The following is an 18,845-nucleotide window of genomic DNA, read 5'->3' on the forward strand; positions in this document are numbered from 1 at the left end:
AGGTGCTTATACCGGGTTTCACAAAACCTTTTAAAAATCGGTGGGATGAGATCATTCCGGCTAGTTCGTTCCTATCTCCAGTGTGGAAAGAGATGTATAGGTCTCCAACTTTAGGTCGAACCAGAGACTTAAATTGGAGACTAGTTCATCAGGCCCTCGTCACCAAATACTTACTTAATAAGTTTGATCCTGCTGTACTGAATGTTTGTCCTTTTTGTGAAGAGGCTGAAAATGTGACCCATGCTTTCGTGAAATGTAAGAGATTGGTACCCCTTTTTTGTTTCCTCCAACAGTTCTTTTATAAATTTAAGTTTGTTTTTTCTGTTGCAATTTTTGTGTATGGCATTGAAAGGAGCACCAAGAGCAAGACAGCGGTCCCTTTCTTGAATTTTCTGTGCGGAATTGCTAAACTCGCAATGTATAAAACTAGGAAGATCAAATTGAGTGGCAGAGATGAAAATGTGCTGTTTTGCTTTAAAGGAATATTGTCGGGCCGGATAAGTTTCGGCAGTGTGAACGACGATTGTTTTACAGATGAGGTGTTGTTTGTTTTTGTAAATTATACTTACGCTCAATGTCCATATATACATGTATATACATCCTTTTTGCTTGTACAACTTTCTTTTTCTTGTAAAAATTTTGCGGTGTTCTTCCATGTGTGTTTTGATACTTTTATAATAAAAGCACATAAAAGTCTCTCTCTCTCTTTCTCTTTCTCTTTCTCTCTCTCAAGCTCTCTCTAAAGCTCTCTCTAAAGCTCTCTCTCTCTCTCTCTCTCTCTCTCTCTCTCTAAAGCTCTCTCTCTCTCTAAAGCTCTCTATCTCTCTAAAGCTCTCTCTCTCTCTCTGCCGCCACCTATCGGCTGTCGGTGCGCTGGGTGCGCTGTCATGGCGTCTGCTCGCTTCGTGTCGTGAGTGCTCTGTCTTGGCTGTTTGTTCCACCCCCACCCCACCCTCCCCCCCCCCCATTTCGCTCCTTCGTGTGCTTGTTTCTATTTGTAAAGCTTCCCTGTGTTTCCCCTTCTATGTTGAGATGAGAGAGAGAGCCATAGAGCACACTTATCGTGCAGGTTAAGGTAATCGCCGTTTTTGGGCGGTTCCCTGTTGTTTTTTCCCCCGACTTATTTTCTTCACTTCAAACCTTTTTTCTCGCTTATATTTCCTTAGTTTGTTTTTTTAACGCTCCCTTTCCCTAAGCTGGGAAAGTCGGAGTGCATTACTAACTTCTTCTTCCCGAGCTGGGAGAACGAGGTCGAGCCTCGTGTGTCCAAACATGGCGGCTGCTCACTCGCAGCGATATGCAGCGTTTGAGCAATTATCACGTGAGCATGGCATTGCGTGTTCTCCACCCGAGGGTATTACAGTCGAAGCTATTGTTCTCGCGATCGGGAACATGATTGGGTTTGACAAGGTATGTGCCGCATCGCGTATGAACAAACGGGTTATCGTGTTCGTGTCCGATGTAGAGCACATTGCTCTCATCGTACAACAAGGTTTGTCCCTCGACTCCGGACACTTTGTTATGGTTTATCCCTTGGATACTCCTGCTCAGAAAGTGGTTATTTCAAATGCACCACCATTTCTCCATACCGATACAATCCTTGCAGCGCTGCAGCGATATGGGCAATGTGTGTCCCCATTAATAATGCTCCCGCTGGGCTGTAAGGATGAACGTGTCAGTCACGTGATGAGTTTCCGTAGGCAGGTCTTTATGGTTCTCAAAAAGGAATATCCCTCCTTGAATGTTGCTTTAAAATTCACGACAAATGGCCGCGATTATCAAGTATACATCACCACCGACACCCTAAAGTGCTTTGGTTGTGGTGCAGTGGGACATATGAAACGGTTTTGCCGCAATCAGAAGGAACAGCCTAACATGGTCGAAACGGGAAACAATGACTCGCAGATTAATGTTAATGTTTCCTGCTCGACAAATGTGCAGGATAAACCAGGTAAACAAGTGGACACGCCCCCTCCCGTTGAACCAATGGACAGCGCAAATGAGGGGTTTGTCACCGTTTCCAAAGTAAAAAAACGTAAATCGGCTGTAAGAAGTGCGTCACCTTCTGGGAAAAGGCAAATCAGTGAAAACTCCATCACTGGATTTCAATGTGAAAACAGGTTTGCCTTATTGGAGGAAAAGGACACCTCCACTAGTACAAACATCATCAAGGAAAAAGTGGATTCTAACTTTCCAATCCCAGTGAGTGTCGCTGATCCTTCAGACAGTGTCATCTCACACGAGGACGTTCATTGTGCAGCTTCCTCCTGTCAATCGCAAGAGGAGGAAAAGCACTTAAAATCTCCCCCTAAAAAAGGAATAAATGAGGAAAATAAGGGCACAGAGAGAATAAAAGAGGATAATTTAAATCCACTGGAGGAGAGTGACATCCATGAATCGAGCATGGTGGTCATGTCACAAACATGCTTGGAGCCCCCCACCTCGCATCCCGAAGAAGCTTCAAATGTGACTCCGGCGCAAAACGTTCCTGAAGAAGTTTACTTTATTGAAACTGAGCAATCATGTGATGTGCGCCAGGAAGCTGAAACACCAATTGATTCCCCATATGAGGAATCTGATGGTGAGGGTCAAGAGGAGTCCTCTCAGATTCTAAAGGCTGTAAACGGCCCTTCGGATGACGAGCTTCGGGACTTTTTGAGAGATTCCTATCGGAAAAGGAACATTGAACTGAAAGATCACTTCCCTGATCTGCAGGTGTTGATTTTTAAATTGAAGGAAATTGTGCATAACCCTGACACTCCAAATTTCACTGATGCTCAGAAGCACCGGCTAAGAAAAATGATCCAGAAAGCTCGGCAGGAGCTTCGTAAATGAGGTCCCTATGGGTTTTTTGATCTATTTAGTTCTTTATCTTCTTTCTTTTTCCGAAAGAATGAGTGTTAGTTTTGGCAGTCTAAACATTAACGGTGGTGTTAGTTTAGAACGCAAAGTTCAGGTAAAAGATCTGACCCGGCGTTTGCACCTGGATGTCTTGTTACTGCAAGAAACGCATGGAGATCTGAATGGCCAAGCCCAATGGAGAAGGCTAATGAAGGGCCAGTGGTTCTTCAGTGATATCAATTGTCTCACTGCTGGAATTGCTTTCTTTGTCTCCTCCTCATTAACACTCACACAAGTTCAATATAATGAAATAATTCCCGGACATCTGGCTTGTCTTCAATTCACTGCCAATAATCAAATCTTTGTTTTTGTAAACATATATGCCCCCTGTAAGAATGCTGAAAGGCAAAACTTCTTTCTAAAGCTAGAGGATCTTCTGAGTACAATTGACTTAAATTGCTCTTTTATAATGAGTGGCGACTTCAACTGCACTCTTGACCCTGCGTTAGATAGAAACAGTGCGGAGCCACATCCTAGATCTGCCAAACCTTTGGAGAAAATCATCAAGACGACGGGATTAATAGATGTCTGGCGTATTCAGCACCCTATGCAACGGCAGTTTACTTGGTCTAGATGTACGTCTCAGATGCACACACTAGCCAGGTTAGACAGAATTTATGTCAACACTGTAATGCTTGACAAGATATTGAAATCTGATATCGTGCCTTCTCTTTTTTCTGATCACCTGGCTGTAACCTTGTCCTTTAAGCTTGCTCTGCAGCAACATGGCAGCCCATATTGGAAGTTCAATGTCATGTTGCTGGAAAATGCTGCTTTTTGTGAAGCTTTCAAAGTGTTTTGGATTAGCCTCAAAGAAAGAAAGAATAATTTTGATAACCCGATATTGTGGTGGGACTACGCAAAGGCACAGATCGCTGTCTTTTGCCAACAGTTTAATTACTTCTCTTCTTTCAGTGTAAAAAGGGAGAGGTTCACACTAGAAAAGGAAATAATGAAGTTGCAAACTGATGTGGCAAATAGCCCCAATATAACAAATAATCATTTGCTTAGGGAAAAGAAGACTCTACTAAACAGCCTAGTCGAATACCAAGCAAAAGGTGCAATGGTCCGTCTACGGATGGATCAGCTATATAATTTAGATGCACCGACAAAATTTTTCTTCCATTTTGCTAAAAAGACTACCAATCAAAGGCAAATTGAAACCTTAAAGCTCTCAACTGGTAACACTGTGACGTCACAAGATAATATAAAGAGGGAGGTCTATAACTTCTTTTCAGACCTGTTTATGGCAAATGATGTTGACGATGGCTCAATAAGTTACTTCACATCTGACTTACCCATGCTAAGTGCTGCTCAAAGGGATCAGCTTGGCTCCTTACTTTCCTTGGAAGAGCTTACACTTTCCCTTGCTTCTTTACCTACAGGTAAATCTCCTGGGTTGGACGGCCTCCCAATAGAGTTTTATAAATCCTTTTGGCCCTTATTAGGCCCAGAACTATTGGAGGTCTTTAATAGTTCATTACGTTGTGGTGACTTGCCGATGAGCTGCCGTAGAGCAGTCATTAGTCTATTACCCAAGAAAGGAGACCCTCAGCTCATTGATTAATTGGCGTCCAATTTCTCTTCTAACTTCAGATTATAAAATATTTTCTAAAGTTCTAGCTCGACGCATCGCCCCACTCCTAGAGTCGTTGATTCAAAGTGATCAGTCTTTCTGTATCCCTAACCGACAGATACACGATAACATTTTTTTATTAAGAGATCTTTGGGATGTGTGTAAAATAAAAAATGACAATCTTGGTTTGATTGTGCTTGACCAAGAGAAGGCTTTTGACCGTGTAAGTCATGTATATCTTTTCAAGGTGCTAGAGTGTTTTGGACTTGGTCCTGCTTTTCTTTCCATGGTAAAACTGCTCTATAATGGCATTTCCTCAATACTCAGAGTAAACTCTGAGCTAACTTCACCTGTAAAGGTTGGAAGGGGTATCCGTCAGGGATGTCCTTTATCTGGTATTCTGTACTCTTTAACCATTGAGCCTCTTTTAATCAAAGTCCGCAGCATCTTAACCGGATGCAAAAATTTGCTCACAAGGCCTGTGAAAGTCTCTGCATATGCTGACGATATTTGCGCCATCGTACATAATAGTGATGAGATAAAGAAACTGGTGGATTGCTTGGACTATTATGGTTCAGCTTCTTCAGCTTTGGTAAACTGGAACAAGTGCCAGGCGATGTGGATGGGCCCATGCCAGCACCCTATGCCTGTCCTCCCGAAACACCTCACCTGGTCCCTCAACGGAATGAAGTACCTTGGTGTTTACATCGGTGATGAAGCAACACAAGCGAAAAATTGGGAGGGTCTCGCTGACTCTCTCGAACAAAAGCTGCGGAAATGGAAAGGTTTGCTGGCTTTGCTTTCATACCGGGGACGAGTCCTGGTCATAAACAACCTAGCAGCATCTATACTGTGGCACAGAATCAAAGCCATTCCACCTCCTGAACGCTTTCTGCTGAATATACAGAAGACAATAATAAACTTCTTCTGGAGTGGAAAACATTGGCTTCGTCCAGAGATCTTGAATCTTCCCTTAGAGGAAGGCGGGCATGGTCTTGTGGACATCGTATGCAGGGCTATGGCATTTGGCATCGCCTCAATCTGGCGGCTTCTCTATGGTCCATCAGACCTAGCCTGGAGGTCCACTGCTCTCCTCCTCCTCCGTCAAGCCGGCATGCTAGACTATTCATTTGGTCTATTCCTAATGAACATGAAATGTATTGATCTGTCCTTGCTTCCACCATTTTACAATATAATTTTGAATGCTTGGCGTGTTTTCATGGTCGACCGTGATTATGTTTCCTACACCCAAGAGATGTTTTTCAGAGAGCCTCTTTTCTACAACTCTCTCTTCAAAAGAATAAGAACGGAACGCTCTTTTATTGATTATTTTGTTCAGAATGGTGTCCATCACGTTGCTGATCTAATGATTGAGACAAGGACATGGTTAAGTGCTGCAGCACTTGCAAATAAAGTTGGCATGCGGTCAAACCGCATAATATCTGCTGTGCTATGCGAAATACTTAGCGTATACCGCAAAGTTAAGGTGCACTGGGAGCAATCTCCTCGCACTGGTGATGGCCCAATTGTTTGTGAGCCAAGCCTCTGTTTCCCAAATTTAGAAGTCACCCCCACTGTAATGAATTCTGGTACAATAATAAAATATTTACCAAAAATACGTTTTGGATCTGCAGGTCTGGAAAATCGTGCAATATACCAGGCCTGCGTCAAAGCAATCCGGCCCTCCTTAGGAACTTGGCAGTCAAGGAAGTGGCACAATTGCTTGCCTACAGAATACCCCTTCCAACCTAACTGGAAAGCCTATTATCACATACTTATTCCAAAGAAAACTGCCGACCTGTCGTGGAGGTTGGCACATTGGGTATTACCCACCAATAAGCTCTTGCATGTTTTTTCTTCTGAAATATCTGACCATTGTCCCTTCTGTGGTGCTCTTGAGACCGTGTCACATGCTTATGTTGAATGTGCACGCTTGATTCCTTTATTTGGTTTGCTGCATGAAATGTGCATGAAGCTTTCTTTAAACTTTACTTTGAATTCTTTCATTTTTTGCTTTGCCTCAAACACACACCAAATAGAAGTGGCCCTAGCGAACTTTCTCGTTGCCATGGCAAAGAAAGCAATATATCGCACGAGGAAAATGCAAATTGAAAATCCTATAAGATGTACAGATAACCTCCCGGCCTGTTTTAAAGGACTTGTTTTTGCCCGGATTAAAACAGAATTTTGTTTCTATACATATATGGATAAAGTATTGATCTTCAAAAGTATATGGGCATTGAATAATGCGCTTTGCTCTGTGCAAAATGGTGCGCTGATCACAGATTGATCACTCCTCGAGCATGATATGATTTCTTTGTGAGGAGCAAAACACTTTATTATTTTTTTTCCTGTTCCCTTTCTTGATGGACTAATGGTCTTCATGTAAATGTTCCCTTTAAAATGGTTTTGCTTGTTTTTTAACCTCTGATTTGTGAAATGCTTTGTGAAATGGTTGTATTTATACGTTTTACAAAATATACTTTTTGATATTTTTGTAATAAAAGGATGTAAAAGTCAAAGTCAAAGTCTCTCTCTAAAGCTCTCTCTCTCTCTAAAGCTCTCTCTCTCTAAAGCTCTTTCTCTCTCTAAAGCTCTCTCTCTCTCTAAAGCTCTCTCTCTCTCTCTAAAGCTCTCTCTCTCTCTAAAGCTCTCTCTCTCTAAAGCTCTCTCTCTCTCTCTCGAAAGCTCTCTCTCTCTCTCTCTCTAAAGCTCTCTCTCTCTCTCTAAAGCTCTCTCTCTCTCTCAAAAGCTCTCTCTCTCTCTAAAGCTCTCTCTCTCTCTCTAAAGCTCTTTCTCTCTCTAAAGCTCTCTCTCTCTCTCTCTAAAGCTCTCTCTCTCTCTCTAAAGCTCTCTCTCTCTAAAGTGCTCTCTCTCTCTCTCTAAAGCTCTCTCTCTCTCTCTAAAGCTCTCTCTCTCTCTCTAAAGCTCTCTCTCTCTCTAAAGCTCTCTCTCTCTCTCGAAAGCTCTCTCTCTCTCTCTAAAGCTCTCTCTCTCTCTAAAGCTCTCTCTCCTCTCTCTCTCTCTCTAAAGCTCTCTCTCTCTCTCTCTAAAGCTCTCTCTCTCTCTAAAGCTCTCTCTCTCTCTAAAGCTCTCTCTCTCTAAAGCTCTCTCTCTCTCTCTCTAAAGCTCTCTCTCTCTCTCTAAAGCTCTCTCTCTCTCTCTCTAAAGCTCTCTCTCTCTCTCTAAAGCTCTCTCTCTCTCTCTCTCTAAAGCTCTCTCTCTCTCTCTCTAAAGCTCTCTCTCTCTAAAGCTCTCTCTCTCTCTAAAGCTCTCTCTCTCTCTCTCTCTCTCTCTCTCTCTCTCTCTCTCGCGCCCCCTGCTGGTCGTTTGTATGCTGGTTGTACTGTCATGGCGTCTGCTTGTGGAGGCCTGTGAGTGCTCTGTGTTGTTGCTCCATCCCCCCCCTCCCCCCTCCCGTTTTCCCCCCTCTGTGTCCTTGTACCTGTTCGTGGAGTCTTCCTGGTGATTCCCATATACGTTGAGACGGGAGAGAGAGCCGGAGAGCACAGGGTGATCGCTGGTAAGGGTTCGCCGTTTTTGGGCGTCGCCCGATCGGTGTTTGCTCCTTCATCTTAAACCTCTATTTCCTTTTTTTCCTTTCGTTTATCCTTCCTTCAGTTTGTTTTGTTGCCTCCCTTTTCCGAAGTTAGGGAAATCGGAGAGGTCTGATTGCTTCCCATTCCCGGAGTTCGGGTAGGGAAGATTGTATTATATATTCACCCTCCCCGAGTTGGGGAGGGGTTGTAAGTGCAGCTGTTCCAGCATGGTGGCTGCACTGTCTCGATTTACGGCCTTTCAGAGCCTGACCCGTAAGCACGGGTTCTTTTGTGTACCTCCGGAACGTGAGGTTAGTGTCGAGGACGTTGTCCTCGCAACCGGTCGTGTTGTCGGGATCGACAAGGTTGTTGCCGCTTCACGGATGAACAAGCGGATCGTTATTTTTTTGTCCGACGTGGATTGTGTCCCACAAATTGTCGAACAGGGTTTGACAATCGATCCAGATTTATTTGTAATGATTTCCCCACTAGATAGCCCAGCGATAAAAGTCGTGATATCAAATTGCCCCCCATTTGTATCCGACGATGTACTAATTAAAGAGTTGTCCCGATACGGTACCATCGTGTCTCGTATCTCCATGATTCCCTTTGGGTCACGAAACAACGATTTAAGGCACGTGGTTTCATTCCGGCGGCAAGTGTTTATGATTTTAAAAAATTCCCAGAAGGATTTAAACCTTATAATAAAATTAAAACATCAACAGAACGAATATACAGTGTACGTGTCCACCAACGTTCTAAAATGTTTTGGCTGCGGACAATTTGGGCATGTTAAGCATGACTGCCCCCGAAAAGAGAATTCTCCACAAGTGCAACCTCCCCTCCAAACCGGGAATAAGCAACCCCCCCACCTTCCCACCACCGGTCCAAACCCTTCCACCACTGACCCAAGCCTTCCCACCACCGAACCAAGCCCTCCCGCCGCCGAACCAAGCCCTCCCACCACCGACCCGAACCTTCCCACCATCGACCCAAGCCTTACCACCACTGATCCCAATCTGTCCACCACCGACCCAAGCCCTCTTACCACCAATCCAAACCCCCCCGCCGTACCCCCTTCCCCTCCCCTTGAAACAGGGGCCCCTCCCTCTACTGAAGGATCTAATTGCAGCCATCTCCTGTTAACTATAGATCTCCCCCCCCAGGCGACATCGTCCAATCACAGCTTGTTGCCTGCTATAACTGATCCTACCTCTCCCGCCGTGGTAGCCGATGGGAATCCCCTCCCGATGATCACGTCCTCCCTCCCCCCCCCTCCCCCCAAACCCTTGCAATCTCTTCCCACTAACCAGGACGAGTTTCAATTAGTCTGCCCAAAAGGAAAAAGACATCTGCAAACAACAGATGAAAACGGTCATCTCTTTAAAAAACCTACAACTGAAAACCGACAGCCCCCCCTCTCTGGCCTAGATTTGTCCCTCGTCACAGAAAATCGTTTCTCGGTATTGGAGGACATAGATGTGGATGAATCCTCGCCCTTGTCTACTGACCTAGAAACTGATATGGTTGAACCGCAAAAATTAGTACCCCCCCCCTGCTCCCCTGAAGATGCCCTCCCCGTCCCCCCCCTCTATGGACTATGCCCCATCCGATAACGTGGAGGGATGTGATGACGGTGAGGAGATAAATGATGAAAACCAGTGTGACACACCATCTGAGCCATCTGATATAGATGACTCTGTTAGTGAATGTGGTAGCCTCAAGGAAGAAGAAATCCCTCCAATCCCTCCCTCCGAGATAAAAAGGTTTCTTAAGGACACATTCCGAAAAAGGAATGTTGTAATAGAAACCTTTTTTCCGGAGCTACCTGATTTTATACATTCCGCTAGACTGATGGTAAAACGGCCCCACGTTTTTAATTTCAATTCCTCCCAACGTCACCGTTTAAAGAAGTGGTCGCAAAAAGCTAAGAATGAACTGCTATCAAAAAATTGAGTGGTGGTCACTCCTCCTTATAGCTGTAATGAGTTTTTCCATTTGTAGCTTGAATATTAACGGAGGATGTAGCTCTGTCCGCAAAGTTCAAGTAAGGGATTTTTTATTACAGAAGAAAGTTGACATTGCCCTCTTACAAGAGACCCATGCCAACGACTACTGTGTCGCAGAGTGGTGTAGGCTCTTCCCCGGCCTGTCCTTCTTTAGTAACGGTGACTCCCGCAAAGGCGGTGTCGCAATAATTCTTAGCCCCTCCTTTTCGCCTTCATCGCTTAAATTCGACGAAATACACAAGGGATCCCTAGCATCCCTAGAATTCCACTACTGTGGAAAATTCTATACTATTTTTAATATCTATGCCCCAAGTACGCCTGTAGCTCGGCGAGTTTTTTTTAATGACCTTGGGACACACCTAACGTCCCTCGACAGCCAAAACGCCCTAAAAAACCGAGACAATCATGTTTGTATTGGTGGAGATTTTAACTGCACCCTTCAACCCCAACTAGACAGGAACAGTGCAGAGCCCCATCCTGCCTCCACAATCCCTCTCACCAAATTTTTAAAACCAATGAATTTGACAGATATATGGCGGGTACAGCACCCATCAATCAGGCAATACACATGGTGTCGATGCATTCAGGATAATATTGTACTTGCTCGCTTGGACAAGTTTTATATTAATCCTCCACTTGAACGCCTCGTTCTGTCATCCAAAATTTGCCCATCAGGATTCTCGGACCACAGCGCAACATTTCTCAAAATTTCTGCCCCCTGCCCGAAACACAAGAGTGCTTTTTGGAAATTTAATAACAACTTACTTGATGATAGTACCTTTAAGGACATTTTTCCAGAAATTTGGAATATTCTGGTTGCCTCCCAAGGGAATTTCTCAAACCTCAGACAATGGTGGGATAATGCCAAAACGCACATCAGACTATTCTGCCAACAATATCGTGCGTATGGTGTTCAAGAGGAAAGAAAAACCACAACCTTACTTGAAGATGAAATCCTGGAATTACAGGAACAGCTTCAGGGAACCGCAAGTGTGAGCTACCAGGGAATGAGGCAACAAATCCATGGAAAAACGGCCTTACTGAATTCCATATCCGAAAGGCGAGCACAAAATGCTTTATTGCGCCTGAAGATGAGGTACATACACGACCTTGATGCTCCAACCAAATTCTTCTTCAGCCTTAAAAGGGGGGCCTCTTCGTCAATGATTACACGCTTGCTCCATGATGGGGAACTCCTTTATGAAGATGGCAGAATCAGGGAATGTGCCCGGAAACATTTTAAACAACGGTTTATGCGGCATGACATTAACCAGGATGCAATATCGGAACTTGTTTCTAACCTTCCAACATTGGCGGAGGATCAGAAGCAGCAGTTGGAGGATCCTCTTAGGTTACCTGAGCTCACCGCTGCCTTGAAGGCCTTAGAACCTGATAAAGCCCCTGGACTGGATGGGCTGACAAGTGAATTTTTCCAGTTTTTTTGGGACACCATTGGACCTCACCTACTGCGGGTATTGAATGAATGTTTAGAGGATGGACAACTGCCGTGGAGTTGCCGGAGAGCAGTCACCACCTTAATTCCTAAGAAAGCGGACACTCAACTTATAGAGAACTGGCGTCCTATTTCTGTTTTATGTACGGATTATAAAATTTTAGCCAAAGCCTTGTCTAATCGAATGAAACCTTTTATGAATGTACTAATAGGAGAACATCAATCCTTTTGTATTCCTGGACGTACTATTTTTAATAATATCTTTCTTATCCGTGATACCATTCGGTTTTGTAACAATTTTAATATGAATGTTGGTCTGTTTTTTATTGACCAAGGAAAAGCCTTTGACTGTATTGACCACATGTACCTTTTTAGAGTTTTAGAGAATTTTGGGTTTGGACCTATTTTTATCTCATACGTTAAACTTTTGTATTGTAATATATCCAGTGTTCTTAAAATTAATCAAGTATTGTGTAGCCCCATTGCTGTACAACGGGGAGTACGGCAAGGTTGCCCGCTATCTGGACTTTTATACTCTCTTGCCATCGAACCTCTTCTGCTCCAATTACGTACGCACATTTCTGGCTTCACTGGATCAATTCTTACCACACCGCTAAAAGTCTCTGCCTATGCAGATGATGTCTGTATTTATATAAAAAATAGTGCTGACGTCACTGCGGTGGCTCAAGCACTAAAAACATATTGTCAGGCTTGTTCAGGCCAGGTAAACTGGAAGAAGAGTGAAGCCCTTTGGATAGGACCTGGAGATTGCCCGCCAATTGTCCTACCAGGAGGAGTGAACTGGCAGAAAAGTGGCATTAAATACCTCGGTATTTTCCTCGGAGACAACACCTTTGAGCAACAGAACTGGGTGGGATTACCAGACAAGGTAATGGCAAAACTGGCCCGCTGGAAAGGACTTCTTTTTCAACTTTCGTACCGCGGAAGAACTCTCGTCATTAACAATCTTGTCGCCTCTATGCTATGGCATAAGATGATATGCCTACAACCGCCCGGGAGCCTTCTTATTACACTGCAAAAGAGCATTGTCGACTTTTTCTGGAGCGGGAAACACTGGCTCCAACCCCCCGTGGCATACTTACCACTCACTGAAGGTGGCCAAGGTCTTATTGATATCCGCAGCCGGATTATGGTCTTCCGGCTTCATATCGTGCGCCAACTTGTATATGGAGATGAAGCCCTACTCTGGAGGCCTCTGGCTAACTGCATATTACAGCTTACATGCAAGCTGGGTTACGACCGAGAACTTTTCTTGATGAACCCTCATCAAATCGATTCATCCTTGCTGCCCACCTTTTACCAAGGGGTGATGAACGCCTGGCAAGCCCTGTCCTTTTCCCGTGAAATGGCAACATACAACATGGAAATGTTGATGAATGAGCCCCTATGCTACAACCCCTTCCTGGAAAACAGCTTGAATAATAGGGGACTCGTTCAACGCTTTGTTGATGCCAAGCTGCTGCGAGTGAAAGACCTCATGACAGAGTCTGGGAGCTACCGGCTGAGTGCTGCCGCTGTGGCACAAAAAACCGGAATAAAATCTGTCAGGATCATCTCTCGGTTCCTTCAAGGGATATCCACAACGTATCGTAATACCTGCGAGGAACTTGGCCCTTCCCCCGAGGAAACAGCGGGTGACTTCCCCAAACTCCTAGTCTTCAGCCCGCCACTTAATCTGTCCCCTGGCCTGAACAGCCCTGATGATACTGCATTATCCCTTCCCGCCTTTCCAAAGAAAACTTTGTACAACGCGTACGTTAAAATTTTATACGCAAAAACATTTTCTGGGCACCCGAGGCTTCGATGGCGGGATGTTTTACCCCCAATACCCCCCAATTGCCCCAATTGGCGAAGTTTTTATCTTTTGCCTACTCCAAAGTATGTTGGAGATATTCAATGGAAACTTGTACACTGGATTTTACCTTATAATGTTTTACTGAACCGGTTTTCTACTGCTAACTCTAATCTATGCCCTTTCTGTGCATCCATTGAAACCCTACCGCATATATACCTTGAGTGTGAACGATTGCAACCTCTTTTTACATTCCTTCAGGAACGCTTTGTGAAGCTTGGTTCCCTCTTCAATCACAATGTTTTTATTTATGGTGTTTTAGGACCGTCTTCCCTTAGAAATGTGGTTTTAATGAATTTTTTAATTGGCCAGGCCAAGTTTGCAATTTATAAATCCAGAAAGAAAAAAATGGGAAACGCTTCTGACTCGTCATATGATGTACTGCTCACCTTTAAGGCTCTTGTAAATGCAAGACTAAAGCTAGAGTACCGGTTTTTTAAAATGAAGAATTTAACATGTTTTAAAGAAAAGTGGGTTTTTAATGATGTCATATGCACACTTGATGATGATGATTTGATAATAATTTTTCCTTGAGACCATTTTTATTGTGCTTTGTTTCTTTATGACTGAACATTACTGATTTTTTGTACTCTTGTAATAAAAGGAAGAAACAGTCAGTCTCTCTCTCTCTCTCTAAAGCTCTCTCTCTCTCTAAAGCTCTCTCTCTCTCTCTCTCTCTCTCTCTCTCAAAAGCTCTCTCTCTCTCTCTAAAGCTCTCTCTCTCTCTAAAGCTCTCTCTCTCTCTAAAGCTCTCGCTCTCTCTCTAAAGCTCTCTCTCTCTCTCTCTCTCTCTCTCTCTCTCTAAAGCTCTCTCTAAAGCTCTCAACATAATTGGAATCTCCAGAGGTGAAGCTGAAGCACAAGGTCCGTTGATTTCACCTCGCAGTCAGGTCGGTGGTCTTTTCCAATTTTTTCCTGCCTCTTATCCAATAATGTTCGCTCTACTCTCTCAGTCCATCACTCACTCCAACAACTCCAGGGCACACCCGTTCTCCCAGTAAACTCCCTCTTGGCTGAACTCCTAAAATCCAGGCTCACTTCAACGGCCTTCTTTCCCACTCTTCTCTCTAGGGCTTCAAGAGCATCGCACCACCTCATCTTGATCCATGATCTTTACTACCCCCATTGACCCTACCTCACCTAATGCCCTCCTTATTATGTATATGATCCTTTCTTTCCTCCCCTCCTTTCACTTCTCTTTTCCTGTTCATTCATTCCTTTGCTTATTGATTCCAACTATCACTTCGTTACCTTTTTTAACGTTGTCTCTCACCTCGATCTAATTCAAACTTGGTACAGGTATGTATAATGATGTAAAGATTAACTTATTAGATTTTGGGGTCAAGAGGTCAAAGTCTGTAATAGGTCTATAACTTGAGAACGGCTGAAGTGATCTAATTCAAACTTGGCACAGGTATGTATAATGACGTAGAAATTAACTTATTAGATTTTGGGGTCAAGAGGTCAAAGGTCAAAGTCTGTAATAGGTATATAACTTGAGAATGGCTAAAGTTATCCAATTCAAACTTGGTACAGGTATGTATAATGACGTAAATGTTAACTGATTAGATTTAGGGGTCCCAAGGTCAAAGGCCAGTCAGTGGTCATGCCAGGTGAAAATGTGATAACTTATGAACACCTGAAGGGATTTAAATTAAAACTTGGTACAGGTACATATAATGATGTAAACATGAACTGATTAAATATTATAATGATGTAATAATGTGGACGGAGGCATATCGGTCGACGTTGTGACGTCGAAGTGTTGTTTTAGTTCTCGATGTATCCCTTGGAAATTTAACCTTTAAAAAAAAATTGAACACAAACTCATGGACGAGCTTAACATTCTTTGCAGATGTCATTCCAAGGAACGATTAAATACCTTATTAATGGCATTCATCCTGGCTTGCTGTGCAGTTTTCCTTTTCCCAAAAGCTCCCCCCCCTGCAGACAAGATGAGTAGGAAAATAAGTCCTCATGCGTGCAACCTGTGGACCGAAATCGGGGAGTTTTGAATGGTCAACCAGTTGTAAGGAGCCACACCCCCTTTGAGGTTCGTGTGAGGATGTTGCCTGGCAAGAGGCAGTACCTTTAATAAACCTTTATACATGGCTCTAGGTGGTGCACTGTAAATGGGGGGGGGGGGGGGGGAATAAGGTATGTTTGTAGACTTGACATCCTGTAATGGGGGTGGTAATGGTGGGGTGGGGGTAATGGTGAGACTGGGGTAAGGCAGTTCCGAAAGAGTTTCTGACTAAAGTTTGCGGCAAAGGTGTAAGATGATCTGGGTCCTTATGGGACCATGACCCCATAATCTTTTGGGAAATTAAATTTGTGTTAATGGCACCTGGTGCAGTTTGGACTCCAGATCACCTTGAAATATTTGGCTAAAAACGGTTCCAAAAGAACTCGGAGGAGTAGCACACCTGCCTGAGAAAATCACACTCAAGAGTTTTCTGAGAAATAGGGGAACCTCATTGAACCTCAATGAACCTCATTGAACCTCATCACTCGGGATTTATCACATTGAACCTCGTCAGTAATTGGGATTCGTCACATCACATCTCGGCACTCTTGGAAATTTGTCACATTGGACTTCGTTACATCAAACCTCATCAGCTGTCGCTCAATGGGAATCATCACATCAAACCTCGTCGCTCAATGGGAATCATCACATCAAACCTCGTCTCTTGTGGGGAATCATCACATCAAACCTCGTCTCTCGTGGGGAATCATCACATCAATCTTCGTCACTCGTGGGGAATCATCACATCAATCTTCGTCACTCGTGGGGAATCATCACATCAAACCTCGTCGCTCAATGGGAATCATCACATCAATCTTCGTCACTCGTGGGGAATCATCACATCAAACCTCGTCACTCGTGGGGATTCATCACATCAAACCTCGTCTCTCGTGGGGAATCATCACATCAAACCTCGTCACTCGTGGGGAATCATCACATCAAACCTCGTCGCTCAATGGGAATCATCACATCAATCTTCGTCACTCGTGGGGAATCATCACATCAATCTTCGTCACTCGTGGGGAATCATCACATCAAACCTCGTCGCTCAATGGGAATCATCACATCAATCTTCGTCACTCGTGGGGAATCATCACATCAAACCTCGTCGCTCGTGGGGAATCATCACATCAAACCTCGTCGCTCAATGGGAATCATCACATCAATCTTCGTCACTCGTGGGGAATCATCACATCAATCTTCGTCACTCGTGGGGAATCATCACATCAAACCTCGTCGCTCAATGGGAATCATCACATCAAACTTCGTCTCGTGGGGAATCATCACATCAAACCTCGTCGCTCAATGGGAATCATCACATCAAACCTCGTCCCTCGTGGGGAATCATCACATCAAACCTCGTCACTCGTGGGGAATCAACACATCAATCTTCGTCACTCGTGGGGAATCATCATATCAAACCTCGTCACTCGTGGGGAATCATCACATCAATCTTCGTCACTCGTGGGGAATCATCACATCAATCTTCGTCACTCGTGGGGAATTATCACATCAATCTTCGTCACTCGTGGGGAATCATCACATCAAACCTCGTCTCTCGTGGCGAATCATCACATCAAACCTCGTCTCTCGTGGGGATTCATCACATCAATCTTCGTCACTCGTGGGGATTCATCACATCAAACCTCATTTCTCGTAGGAAAATAATCACATCAAACCTCGTCTCTCGTGGGGAATCATCACATCAATCCTCGTCACTCGTGGGGAATCATCACATCAAACCTCGTCGCTCAATGGGAATCATCACATCAATCTTCGTCACTCGTGGGGAATCATCACATCAAACCTCGTCGCTCAATGGGAATCATCACATCAATCTTCGTCACTCGTGGGGAATCATCACATCAATCTTCGTCACTCGTGGGGAATCATCACATCAAACCTCGTCGCTCAATGGGAATCATCACATCAAACTTCGTCTCGTGGGGAATCATCACATCAAACCTCGTCGCTCAATGGGAATCATCACATCAAACCTCGTCCCTCGTGGGGAATCATCACATCAAACCTCGTCACTCGTGGGGAATCATCACATCAATCTTCGTCACTCGTGGGGAATCATCACATCAAACCTCGTCACTCGTGGGGAATCATCACATCAATCTTCGTCACTCGTGGGGAATCATCACATCAATCTTCGTCACTCGTGGGGAATCATCACATCAATCTTCGTCACTCGTGGGGAATCATCACATCAAACCTCGTCTCTCGTGGGGAATCATCACATCAAACCTCGTCTCTCGTGGGGATTCATCACATCAATCTTCGTCACTCGTGGGGATTCATCACATCAAACCTCATTTCTCGTAGGAAAATAATCACATCAAACCTCGTCTCTCGTGGGGAATCATCACATCAATCCTCGTCACTCGTGGGGATTCATCACATCAAAACCTCATTTCTCGTAGGGATTCATCACATCAATCCTCGTCTCGTGGGGATTCATCACATCAAACCTCATTTCTCGTAGGAAAATAATCACATCAAACCTCGTCTCGTGGGGAATCATCACATCAATCTTCGTCACTCGTGGGGATTCATCACATCAATCTTCGTCACTCGTGGGGATTCATCACATCAATCTTCGTCACTCGTGGGGATTCATCACATCAATCTTCGTCACTCGTGGGGATTCATCACATCAAACCTCGTCTCTCATGGGAATGCATCACATCATTCCTCGTCTCTCGTGGTGAATCACCACATCAATCTTCGTCACTCATAGGGAATCATCACATCAAACCTCATCTCTCGTGGGGAATCCTCACATCAAACCTCGTCTCTCGTGGGGATTCATCACATCAATCTTCGTCACTTGTGGGGATTCATTACATCAAACCTCATTTCTCGTAGGGATTCATCACATCAAACTTCGTCTCTCGTGGGGAATCATCACATCAAACCTCGTCTCTCGTGGGGATTCATCACATCAATCTTCGTCGCGTGGGGATTCATCACATCAAACCTCATTTCTCGTAGGGATTCATCACATCAATCCTCGTCTCGTGGGGATTCATCACATCAAACCTCATTTCTCGTAGGAAAATAATCGCATCAAACCTCGTCTCTCGTGGGGAATCATCACATCAATCTTCGTCACTCGTGGGGATTCATCACATCAATCTTCGTCACTCGTGGGGATTCATCACATCAATCTTCTTCACTCGTGGGGATTCATCAAATCAAACCTCGTCTCATGGGAATTCATCACATCATTCCTCGTCTCTCGTGGTGAATCACCACATCAATCTTCGTCACTCGTAGGGAATCATCACATCAAACCTCATCTCTCGTGGGGAATCCTCACATCAAACCTCGTCTCTCGTGGGGATTCATCACATCAATCTTCGTCACTCGTGGGGATTCATCACATCAAACCTCATTTCTCATAGGGATTCATCACATCAAACCTCGTCTCTCGTGGGGAATCATCACATCAAACCTCAT

The 18,845-nt window shown here is 44.3% G+C and overlaps 1 protein-coding gene across 1 annotated transcript in view; it reads right to left on the reverse strand.

Annotated features, from left to right (window-relative positions):
* LOC137432110 (allograft inflammatory factor 1-like) overlaps positions 1-18,845 on the reverse strand; it is a 43,008-nt gene that overhangs the window by 23,153 nt on the left and 1,010 nt on the right. The window contains exon 2 of the mRNA XM_078782803.1: positions 15,234-15,295. Coding sequence (XP_078638929.1) covers positions 15,234-15,251 — 18 coding nt within the window. The 5' untranslated portion in view covers positions 15,252-15,295. The remainder of the gene's footprint in view (positions 1-15,233; positions 15,296-18,845) is intronic.

Source organism: Myxine glutinosa, chromosome 8 (genome assembly GCF_964187855.1).
Source record: "Myxine glutinosa chromosome 8, kmMyxGlut1.1, whole genome shotgun sequence".
In the NCBI taxonomy this organism is placed as follows: Eukaryota; Metazoa; Chordata; class Myxini; order Myxiniformes; family Myxinidae; genus Myxine; species Myxine glutinosa.